This window comes from Pogona vitticeps, chromosome 2, assembly GCF_051106095.1.
Source record: "Pogona vitticeps strain Pit_001003342236 chromosome 2, PviZW2.1, whole genome shotgun sequence".
In the NCBI taxonomy this organism is placed as follows: domain Eukaryota; kingdom Metazoa; phylum Chordata; class Lepidosauria; order Squamata; family Agamidae; genus Pogona; species Pogona vitticeps.
Genome location: NC_135784.1, coordinates 242351123 through 242363546, shown reverse-complemented (window position 1 = coordinate 242363546; position 12424 = coordinate 242351123). Strand labels below are relative to the sequence as shown.

Sequence of the window (12424 nt, the reverse complement as noted above, 5' to 3'; positions counted from 1 at the left end):
CACAAGCTCCAGAGTGATAGGAAGGGAGTGCAGAGCCTGCGGCAGCAGCAGAACAGTGCGTGGACGGTCTGGCCCAGGGGCCAGACCCTCATTATCTCCACCTATGGGGGCTTATTCGTATACGGATATGAAAACCCTATAGATAAAATCTGTCAGGATTAGTCTTGTTTTTTCAGATACTGTGATGTGCAATATTGCATCTCCAGTTTTGTTTCTGCCTTTTTGCAAAGTAAAGGATTTAGGATATGACTGTTACTGGATCTGAAAACCCAACAAACTGTGTCACATACCTCAGTTCACTAAGAGATGAGTTATCAATATCAATTAAGGCAGACTTTACTATAATTAATAGCAATAATTCAGCAGCTCCCAAACTTGGGGTGCCATATGTTGTTGGACTTGTTACGTAGTATGCTCTCAGAGGACGTGTATGAACTCGACTGTGTTATAAGATACACTTTTTAGGGATATTTTGAGCCATGGCAATAGTGCATCTTAACATAAATCGGACTAAATGTGTCACATTAATGCAGAGGTGTTATCTAGGAGATTTTATTAGACACACAAGGAATATAGTATACACAGTGATTGTATTGGGTCATGGCAAACACAACCGTAGATCACATGAATCAAAATAAAATAATTTGTTTCAAAAATATTATGGGCTTTACCAGCTCAAAGGAAGCAACGCTCACAAGGCTGAAAGGGCTGCTACCTTTCAGCAGGTGGGGGAAGCCAGAGGTCCCAAAGGGGGAAATTAAAGATCTTTCCCAAGCTGCAAACACATGCATAGAAAATATGAGGAACAGAGTGGGCAGCCATCAATGCGTGGGAAACCGCTTTGAAATTACATTTAGGAGTGATAGAAAATACTGTCCTTAGTCTTGTTGGATTGTCTTGAAGTGAGAAAGCATTGTAACTCCAGTTATAGCAATAGAAAGAGAGGAAAAATATTAGGCAAAGATTCCCAGAAAAGATAGACTAACCAAGGTCCTAAGCCAGAATCAGGAATTGAGGAGAGGAAGATGGACAAGCAGATTTCTTTGGCTAAATGCCAGTGTGATTCAGCTAGGCCTGATCTCTGGGAGATTTCAGGGTTTTGGTGAACTCGGCTTAGAGACTTCATCAGAAGGCTTTCAGGACTGTGAGGAGCCATGTGGTAGGCACACTCAGGCAGAATTGGAAACACCATGTAGACCCATTCTACAGTGAGTATTTATGCCATTTATGAAGTATTTTGTAGAACTGACTGCCTCTGTGTCAGTCATGCTGTGTCCACATATTTCTTACCCCGTTCTGATTCCCTTATAATCTTACACTTCCCTAAACCTTTCTGATGGCCCTATTTCGCCTTGGGGCAGCAAAATACAAAAGGCCAACAGAATGGCTAGGTGGTCCACTTGGCTTTCCAGAGGGACATTTAGAACTTAGATGGGGGTTTTATTGTTTACTCTCTTTGGAGTTTCAAAGATTGTGATGCCATCTGTAACTGGAAAGGATAGAGACATTTTCAATTTGTCACTCTCTTATAACTTCCCACCAGTACTTCTTTCCCCATCCCCCAATAATCATTAAGGAACAAAACATACAAACACAACACAGTACCTATTGATTGTTACTAGTAGGAGTAATCTGTTTAGAAGCACCCTTATCCTTTTTTTTAAATTGCTGTTTCTGGTATCTGCTTTATTGCATGTTTGGGGGACTTTACATCCAGGTCTCGGATACTGCTTCTACTTACACTAGATTGGGTTGGCATTTTCCACTGATGCCTGCTACCCCACCCCCCTGCCAGTTCCCTATGTTACATTGCACATCATTCTGGATGGTTCTCTCAACCTTCAGGGACAGCTTTAGAAGAGGTGGTGAACAAGAAAGGAGGCAGACCAATATGTAGGGCTGGAGGAAATGGCAATTCAGAAAACTCTGAAAAGTGAACATGTTCACATCCATAAATTCTACAAGAAACAAGATTTTAAGCTTCAAGCCAGAGTTGGTCCTTATTTTTCCACCAGCCCACCCCCAGTATTTTGTCAGGTCTGCAGTCTTGAGATAGGATCAATTTAGTTGTATGCCGAAGGTCCATGTTCCATGAAAAGCATCAAGAATGTGACACTATAGAGTCATTAGACCCATTCAATATTCTGAAGTTAAGAACTGCAGCTGTGGTTTGTTCCTTGGGGAATGTAGTGTTTTGGTCATCTTCCCCATCTTTGAAGGATGCTGCTAGAGAACTTAGTATATAACATTTTCTGATTGTCTTCTCTCATTTAGTACTCATATTAACACATTACACTTAGCTTTGACTTCACCATAAAGTGAACTTCTGAAAAAAGCCCAGTTGAATTCCTGTGTTGGATTACCTGCTATCTTTCTACTGGACATTTTATGGGAACATGGAGAATTCCACATTTGCTCCTGATTGCTAGGCCTAACCCACAAAGGAGTTGTGAATTGATCAGGATTTAGGTGAAGGCACTCAGTCAACTCTTAAAGTTTGCTGCTGAAGCAGGATTTCTGTGGACTAGCAGATTTGCTTTCCTGGGTCCCTAAATTCATGTTTCTAGTCATACAATATATAAATGGATTTTCTTGTACTTTCATAACATTGTCTGGTTGTATAACGTCTTTATTTATATCTTAGCCTCTGGATGTTGCCCTCGTTTTAAGTGGTGGATGCTATGGGCTATCAAAAAAATACATGCATTGGCAGGAAGAATTGATTGTTGGTGGCACAGTTAAAAATGGTACTGGGAAACTGGTCAGGTAAGCAATCTTGGGCTTATGGCACCTGTTTATTCTTTGTTTTCTTCTTCAACTGGTTGCTTTTCATCCTAGAAGAACAAGTCTACTGCATCCAATATGTCCTGACAAGAAAGCATATTTCTTTGCCACATGGCATTTTTACTGGTGTAACTTCTTTCATGAACCTGCCATTTTATTATATAAAATTTGGTTTATAGCTGATACTGACTGGCAGCAGTTCTGTAAGGCCCCCAATAGCCCTGCTAACCATAGATCATGTCATGATCTCATTTTGAGACACCATGTATTGAAAGGACTGACAGCCCATTGACCTCTTCTTGAAAAACATGCTCTCTGCTTAATATTGCTTCCTTATTCTAGCTGAACTGCCTATAGTAAATATGCACTTAATCTGACTAATTATAATATATCAGTTGATTCTTGCTCTTCTTACCTCAGCAGTGGACATCACACCTCCTCTTCAATTTGTATATTTAAGGCTAAGCCTATGGTCCAGCTATGACATTCCTAGTTGTATCAGTGCATACAATTTGGCTGTAGAGAAAGTCCAAGCTACCTTTCTGCATCGTATTTTGGGTGTTTCCAACTGGCAAGGATACACAGCCATAGGAAACTAGATTTAGACTGTAAAATTCTGGCTGTAACTCCACTTTTTAACAGAGCATCCTGGCAATGGTGCGGCTAAAAAATATTGTAAATAAATAAATAAAAATAAATAAATATGTGCACTTTATGTTATTACATTTTCATACTGGTAGATGGTTACTTTTGGTCCAGCATAAATTAAGATCTGCGGGCATTCAACTTGACTCCATTCTAATGCTTGGACAAAACAAATATTTAGAGACTATATGATTCTGAGAGACAAGAGCTGCTCTCTTTAGCAAACAGAACCTGCTCCCCTGTTGTAAAAGGTTTTTTGCCAGTATGCAGGTCACCTGCATCTTACTTATAATAATCTTAGAACTGCAGAGCTGGACAACTCTTGGAACACCCTAGACTTTTAGAGCATTTATACTTGCTAGATTTGATGTTTTGCCTTTAGCATTACTCTAGATAATTGGGAATTCCCTGTCAGGAGAGTTACTGTCCATGCATAGCTGGCTGTCCTGAATTCTTGTCTCACATCGTTCTATACAGAAGAAATAAAACACAGTTTAATTTTTTTCCCTCTTGCAAAACATCCAAGGCTATCCTAAGAAGGGCTGGTTATTTATTATCTGTTGGACTGGAATCATTATGTTACTGCTCAAGTTACTAACTTAATGTTGGCTATATTGTGAAGAACAGCATTGTTATTGTAAGATACTTGATAACCTTTTCTGGGTTTTTTAAAAACCTTTCTTTGTTCTTCTTTTGTAATGTGTGTAAAATGGTCGATGTATACTTGAATGAGTCATGTCACTAATAAACTTACACTGAATTGGATATTGCTTCCTAAATTATCTGTTTTATGTAGTGCATGGAAATGCTTGGATCACATCTCCTGGAGCCCTCTGGCCCAGGGGTTCCCAACTTTCGGTCCCTGGATGTTCTTGGACTATAACTGCAAGAAACCGGCCAGCGCAGCTAGCGGTGAAGGCTTCTGGAAGTTTTAGTCCAAAAATATCTGGGGACTCAAGGCTGGGAACCATATTGCTCTAGCCAGCAATGCCACCAATTACGATTTTGGGAATGGTAGTCCGAAGGAGTGACTTTTTAAAGCCATTATTTTATGTTCTTTTCCATTTCTGACACCCAGTTCTCTCTTTCAGCGCCCAAGCTCTACAAACCATGTTTCAGCTAATGACACCTAAGCAAATGTATGAGCACTTCAAGGGTTATGACTATGTTTCACACATCAACTGGAATGAGGATAAAGCAGCTGCAATTCTGGAGGCCTGGCAGAGGATGTATGTTCAGGTAAAATGGAAGCTAGAACTGGAGAACCGTTAGCATGTAATATGTTTTTCTTTCAACTAAGTCACATAAGTAGAACTGTTTTTTGTGATGGGTAATGTGCCACCCTTAATAAAATAACTTCCTTTTTTAAATCTCTGGTTTGTGCTCAGTTTTAATTTGGGGGGGAGGGGAGTGTCAGCATTACTAGGCCTGCTTTCCCACTGAAGAGAAGGAAAAACAAAGATTGGTATTCAGGCAAAGAGGTGGGGGTGGGCAAATCTAGAATTTATAGCATTGCAATACTATATTACTGTAATGTTCAACAGTCATAAAGTGTGTGATGTATGCATTATTGTATGTCTTGGTTTGATCTTGTTGATTCTAAATTACGGTGCTCACTTCTGATTTGCTGATTTGATAATGAGCTACCATAGCTTAAAAAGCTAGGCTGGTTTTAGTACCACATGGTCAGTGTGATTATCCAGCAAAGGTGTCTGGAAAACATTAGTCAGCTATAGAATCTGTTCACAGCTGCAGTCCCATTGGTGAGGTCATATGACATTATCTGGCCTTTGTTTCCCAGGCACTGACCTCTGCCGAGCTGCTTGTGACCTCTCAAAAGTGTCCAGCCAATGAAGAAAGAGAAGATTGCTCTTAAGAATTTGTTGTTTTAAATTAGAGGCACAACTGATATAACAACAAATCAGTTGTAGGCTTATGGATAAAGAGAGCCAAAACTGGGGGCAGGGTAGAGGGAACCATAAACCTTCTTCAATTTCACTGTTTTAAATAGATTGCAATTTTCCTCTCCTCAGAGGAACACATGCTTATTTGATCTGTGGCAGCCTGCTGTGTCTCTGGAGCAAGTATGTCAATTATGTAACAGAGGGTCAATGACAGTCCTACAGTATATTTGTGTGTGTGGGGGGGGTTGAATTAGAATAATAGGCTTTGCATCGAATTAAGAATATGTATCATATTTATTATCATACTTTTATATGATTGCACTTCCAAATGTCATTCTTGCAGGTTGTCCATCAAAGTGTCGCACAAAACTCCACTCAAAAGGTGCTTTCCTTTACAACAACTACCCTGGAGGACATCCTAAAATCATTTTCTGATGTCAGTGTTATCAGAGTTGCCAGTGGCTACTTATTAATGGTAAAATTGATAGAATGCTAATGCTATATTTTAATAATGCATTTGCTATTTTTATAATATACTGTTGTCTTATAAACCATACTGGAAGTGTTTTCAGCAGATCTAAAATCTGTATTTATATGGCACTTGTTCATTCATGTAACATTTATAAGGATGATCTGGGATTCATTATGCAAAGTGCCTGGACAAGGCCCAAGATTTTACCTCTATGATTTTCAAGTAAGCAGTAACAGAACTGGAAGTATCACAGCCTGCGACCTGTAAAACTGGAATTCAAACCTACCAATAGAATAAGCAGAGCTGGAAGAACTGCTTCTTTGGACAAGCACTCCAAAATCCCCTAGTATGATGGCTGGCAAATTCTGGGAGTTTGACCCCCCCCCAAAAAAAATAAGTCTCTGAAAAAGCAAGTCTCTGCAATCTCTGAGGATTAATTATGTCCAGGGAACCGTTGGTTTGCCTCAGTACAAAGCAATGCCTTGCAACAGCTGTGTCTTTTTTTTAACGTGTATTTTGTCAGTCAAACTTAGAAAAACAAAAACATTAAAATGTGGCTTGCTCTGATCATTTGCTTTTTAAAGAATACTTGTTTGTTCTGCTTGCAGCTTGCCTATGCCTGTTTAACTATGTTGCGGTGGGATTGTGCAAAGTCCCAGGGCGCCGTGGGGCTAGCAGGAGTCTTGCTGGTGGCACTCTCGGTAGCTGCAGGATTGGGACTGTGCTCATTGATTGGGATTTCCTTTAACGCGGCCACAACTCAGGTATTAAAGGAATAATATGCTAACATGCTTTCCAGAATGAATCATGTGGCCAAACCTGGAATGTAACGAGCCATGAAGTTTCAATTTTAGGACTTGTGTTGACCTGCCAAGCAATTAACCTTTAATATGTTTAAATTGAGACAGTAATACTTCCCATAGTTATTCAGAACATAGACCTGAGTAGGAGATGTGTTACACTGCATTCAATTTTAGTGTGAGTATGCATGGATAGAAGTCTTGAAAGGGACAGGAAAAGGCTTTATAATTTATTTGAGATTTTGAGAACACATAGTTATTGACTGAACTTTGTAGTATTTATTTGTTTAAAATGCATATAAACTGCTCCGCTAGCAGAAGTGGCTAGGAAAAAAATCAATGAAACCTTACATTTAATGTTAAAAATAAGTGAATCGGCCAATGTAGTGTGAAAATATTAATAAAATATAGCATTAAAAGCCAGCAATAAACTTAAAAGAGTAAAATCAGTAATAAAAATAAAGGCTAAGGGTTGAATGCCTGCCAAAAGAGGAAGGCACCTCAGTGCTATAAAGAAGAATGCCATATGTCACTGCATAGATGAGAGGCAGCACTACTGGCAAAGCTTTTTCCCTCTTAGCAGTCATTTCACTGCCATTAGTGATGGCACCCAAAGAAGCCCTTAATAATTGGGCAAGTACATAGGGGAGAAAGTACTGCTTCAGATAGACTAGTCCCAAACCATTTTTAGCCCTCATGAAATATGAAACGATGAAATATTTCATTTTTTTGTATTGGAAATTAATATTTTAATTAATATTTTAATTGTATTTTAACTGCTTTATCTTATTTATTGTATTTTAATTGTTGTAAGCTGCTCAGAGATCTCTCGGTAGAGTGGGCTGCATATATGTTAAATAAACAAACAAACAAACCTGGGCTGAGGAACTCTAAATTGCCGGTGGACAAACACTGTTTCACAAGGCCTGGGGATTCTGTGCTTTCTCATCACAGAGAAAATAACTGAATGAGGAAGAACAAGGAATTTCCTTAAAATAAGCAGTGTGAAAGAAGTGTAGATCTTCAGATGGTGTTGGATTGCAGTTCTCGTCAACCCTAGGCAGCATAACCAGTGGTGAGGGGCAATGAGAACTGCAGTCCAACAATATCTGAAGGGTTATATGTGCCCCATCCCTGAAAGAAATGTATTGGTTTCAATCTCATAGGAAGAGATCTCACATTCAGCTGAATACAAGACATCCCATTTAATCATGGTTGGCGATGTGTAAACTTGTACAGAAGAACCTTTTGCTTGTGATGAAGGACTTAAGAGGGTAATATGAAAACCTGAGTCCTTCTCCTAGCCTCAGGAGCTATCATCTGAAGAAGCTTCTAACCCTGAAATCAAGCTATACAAGATGGTTCTGACAAAATAAAATGGAAAAAGGATCTGATCCAGTATATTTTGAGCCCATGCAGCAAAATGAAGAAAGACATCTCAAAGAGAAGTATTAATAAATTAGAACTAGTAACTCAGATTCATTGTTGGTCCATTACTAAATAAGGGCACACAAACCACAGCCTGCTCTGCCCTGTATCTTTTTGGAGATCCTTCATCTCAATCCTTGTCTTGTGTTTCCAGGTCTCCATGAAAATCCCCATATCTATGAATGGGGGGATGCTAATGGCTATGTTTTGGAGTGGGAGGTTAGGCAGCACCACCAGAAATATTTTAAAAGAATTATTTGTCTGTAGAATGCAAGAAAAAGAGATTTAGGAGACAGCTAGTGAACTTTGAGAGTGGCAGCACTGCAACAGCAAGAAAAAAGAAACCAAAGGAAGAGAAGAAAGATACTAAAATGACCTTCTGACTTAATTCACAATCAGCTCAAATAGTATGAAAAGAAGAGGGGGAAAAGGTGATATGCTGCACCAATATAAGTCCAGCTGTCATTCTCCATCTGTTTTGGCTGATACCAGCTCAGTCTTTTCCATACTGTGTATTAGTTTCATGTGGTGTATTATTTTTGTTTGTCCATTTTTGACCCCCAAAATGCCAATTGAACATGAATGATCTCTGCAGGATTCCAGTCCACCAAATGGGCAACCTGGAGTTATTGACTCCACGCCCTGTTTGTCATAGGAGCACACAAATAGCTCTGATTCAGTCCATATTCCTATGTTTGTATGACATAGTGTTTTTGAACAGGCATGTTTAAAAATTTAGATATAAACAGAAATCCCAAGTGTAAGAATATACAGATTTATTTTAATAAACTACCTACCGTAGTATTCTGAAAACTCATCATACTCCTATAACTGTGTTTTTGGTTCCTGTTTCATCTTTGGTTCCTGTTTCATCTTTATGCAGGTTTTACCCTTTCTTGCTCTTGGAGTTGGTGTGGATGATGTTTTCCTTCTGGCACATGCCTTTAGTGAAACTGGCCAAAACAAGAGAATTCCGTTCGAGGTAAAGCCAAATGATTCGGGGCAATTCAAACCAAAAGTTTGGAACTGAAGATCTGAATAGTGCAGATTAATAAGATGAACTGAATCATCTTTTCTTTGTCTTGCATTATTGTCTAACATTAGAAATTTTTGTTGACAAGAGGGCTTAAAATTTTCCATCTTCTTTATCATAACAAACATCACCATAGTTTTCTGCCATCATGAATGACAATGTATTATTCTGGAAGAAATGTGAATTAACTTATTATTTTGAAAAAAAGTTTGAAAATTCACAGATTTGTCTTTCTCTGTCTTGCTTTATCAATCTTGCTGTCCAACACATTGGCAAATTCCCAATGGATTGAGGTCTTGTTGCAACTATTCTTACTTACCTGAGCAAATCACACAATTAAACCTTAAGAAATTAATATTCATGTCTGAATCTTATTTAAATTAAAACAAAAATCCTGATGGACTGATATGAAGTCACATCAATCCATCTACACTCTGTCTTGCTAAACAACTGGTGGGTGTTCATGCCAGAAGCATTCTCATTATGAAATATTTTCAAAATGTATTTTTAATGTCAGGATGACATTAACAATGCAGTTGTGTCATCGCTTCATATGCAAAGTATCGAATGCACTTGTAGACAGATTGCACTGCATAGATTTGCAATGTGAAATGCTCTTTATCTTGTAGGTTGCATACAGTTTAATTTCTCAGGTAGTTTTCAATTTCATGTGTCTTTTCAGGACAGGACAGGGGAGTGTTTGAAACGCACTGGTGCAAGTGTGGCCCTTACATCTATTAGCAATGTTACTGCCTTCTTCATGGCTGCCTTGATTCCCATTCCTGCGCTCCGGGCATTTTCACTCCAAGTAAGTTCATAAACCTAGTTTGTGCCACCCAGATTACTGTATAGCCATTACTATTCTGACTATGGAGACAACTATTACAGCTCAGAAGTAATACTTACCTTTAAGCCCGTTCAGGCATTATTCAGCTCGAGGCTCAGAATGTACTTAAGAGGAAAATAACTAGCTCCACCTTCTCCACTGTCTTACTCTTCATGGTTTTAGCACCAGGTCTGAAGAAGTGAAGGATCCTGCTCACGTGTAGGCTCTACATGTGAGCAAGAAATCATATTTTCCAAGACTCTTGCTTGTATGTATAGCCTGCCTGTGCTGAAACCACAAAGAACATGACTATGGAAGGAGGCAGAGCTAGCTCCTTCCCTCTAAATGTAATCACAATGCAGTGGTCAGTTAAACACAGGAACAGAGCTGAAGTGAAAGAGCAGAAATTCCCAGTCACTGGATGTCATCTCTTGCACTGAGTTGATCCGTACTAGTTGGGACACCGTTTTGAGCACCAAGAGTCAGCTCAGAAGTGTCTTAAAGCATATTTCTTTTCAGTTGTGCTTATTTTCATATATGTGGTTGAACAAAAACTGCACAGTGCTCTAATTCTACAAAGTTTATTCAAAACCAAAATTATTTTAAAAAGTGGAAAAGCTGATGCAGCCTTTGGAAAGACCTTGATACCTGGACACAGAAACTTTCAACTGTTGGATAGCTTAGTGGTTTAGGTATCTGGTTATGGAGCCAGAAGTTGGAGTTCTATTCCCTTCTGTGCTTCTTTGATAGGGGCTGGACTCGATGATCCTTTCTGCAGTTCTAAGATGATGATGATGATGAAATTACTAATAGTAAAACTAAAAATTTAGGGGTTTTGTATATGTTTGAAAAGTTTTAAAAATTTTGGGGATAAACTCTGCAGTTGAAAGAAAAAGAGGCATAGCTTTCTAAAGGCAAAATGTGCTGTTGCACATTAGCCAACCCATATTACAAAAATGCTGCCATGAATAGCATTCTACCACAGGGCTTGGTCAGACCCTTTTTTGCAGTCTTTGGTGAGTTCTTATTAAAATCTATTCTTACTACACAGAGGAAATCAGTTTCCTTCAAAATTCTAAAAAGAATTCATGAAGAACACGATTTATGTGCCAGTCCAGTTGTGCCCACTTCTAATACTTGTGTTCTCAAATTTCACTGAGTGCCTGTTTTTCAGGAGAGTTGTGTTAGGAAAACATACAGGCACGTGTGGCTGTATATATCTTTTGGGACTCATGTTTTAGTTGCATAACAGAGAGAGAGAGCAAATGTAGCAGTCAGAGCTATGATTTCTCAAATTTGGCTCTACTTTGCTGGAAGTTTGCTGAGCCATGTTGGTAGGTAGCTGGCTATGTTTGTAAAAGTGGATTGAAGCTATAATGGATAACATTTCCTGTAGATTTCCTGTAAAGGTTCTCTCCTTTTCTTGTGCTTTCACATAATACCAATGTCATCTGATATAGAAAATATTTTTCCCTGAGAAACTAGTGAAGCTACCTATAATTTTTTTCATATTCAGAAGGACATTTTTAAAACAGAATGCCAAGGAATTGGCCTTCACGTCATTGCAGATTTAGAACCATTCAGGTGGGGAGGCTAGTTTTGAAGTTGGTCTGTGTAAGTTACAGCTACAAATCGCATTACTACTCATCAGTGTAGTAAGCTTGCTTAATTTTTGCCTATTAACTAGACCTTTTTCTGTCTGGAAGGAAGTTTGAATGACTTTAGGAAGTTCATCCCAATTTTCTGGCATGTGACTGATTGTCTAGTATAGAAACCTTGGAATCAGTTTTAGATTTGTACATAATTTGCCATATCAAAATGTGTCCCAAGAGGGAGAGAACCTCCATTACAAGATCACCTTATCTTCCTGTGGACAAATTATATTAAGTGCCTACTTAGATGTACATTTATGCTGAAATGTATTGTAGAACTTAACATTTTATCAGTGTATATTTATAAAGCTTCTAGTTGTAAATAATGTTGCCATCCATGCCTGTAATTGGTCTTGGTCTATTTCCTCCTTAGAAATAATGGTGACATTTCTGAGATCAGTTTTCTCAGAAATTGTAAGAGCATCAGAGGAGTAGTTCTTTAGAGATAGGCTATGCAAATAAATAAGTTCAAAAGCCTGTAGTTCTTTATTGCTTTACCTAGGCCTTTTATATATTGTTTTGAAAGTGTTTAATACTGATTTAATCTGATATTTAGTGGGAGCTGTCCACAAGTTTCATAGTGGGAGCTGTCCACCAAATTATTAGTGGAGCTTTCCACCAGAAATGAATATCTGCCATACGATGTTGCTCAGTTAATAGTATCAGTTATCACTTAAATAATACCTAGGTTCTGCCATGTTTAGCAGTTACTTTACAATAAAATACTTGACATCTCAAACATGCAGTGAAACTATTGTCCTAGTAAGCCTTATACCTTACTTGATTCAGATATAATATTTACCCATAGTTATCACGAACACTGATTTGCAAACTCACTTTGAACCATTGCATTGCTTTCTGGATTGCCACTGTATGGTTT

At 38.5% G+C, this 12424-nt stretch overlaps 1 protein-coding gene across 4 annotated transcripts in view; it reads left to right on the top strand.

Annotated features, from left to right (window-relative positions):
- Nucleotides 1-12424, top strand: part of PTCH1 (patched 1) — a 124388-nt gene that overhangs the window by 60939 nt on the left and 51025 nt on the right. For all 4 annotated transcript variants that reach the window (XR_013542074.1, XM_020803292.3, XM_020803291.3 and 1 more), the window contains 6 exons: nt 2645-2766; nt 4521-4668; nt 5677-5808; nt 6414-6569; nt 8917-9015; nt 9749-9874. Coding sequence is in view for 3 of the 4 variants with exons in the window: in XM_020803292.3 (XP_020658951.3) it covers nt 2645-2766; nt 4521-4668; nt 5677-5808; nt 6414-6569; nt 8917-9015; nt 9749-9874 (783 nt within the window). In the remaining variant the exon portion in view is untranslated. The remainder of the gene's footprint in view (nt 1-2644; nt 2767-4520; nt 4669-5676; nt 5809-6413; nt 6570-8916; nt 9016-9748; nt 9875-12424) is intronic.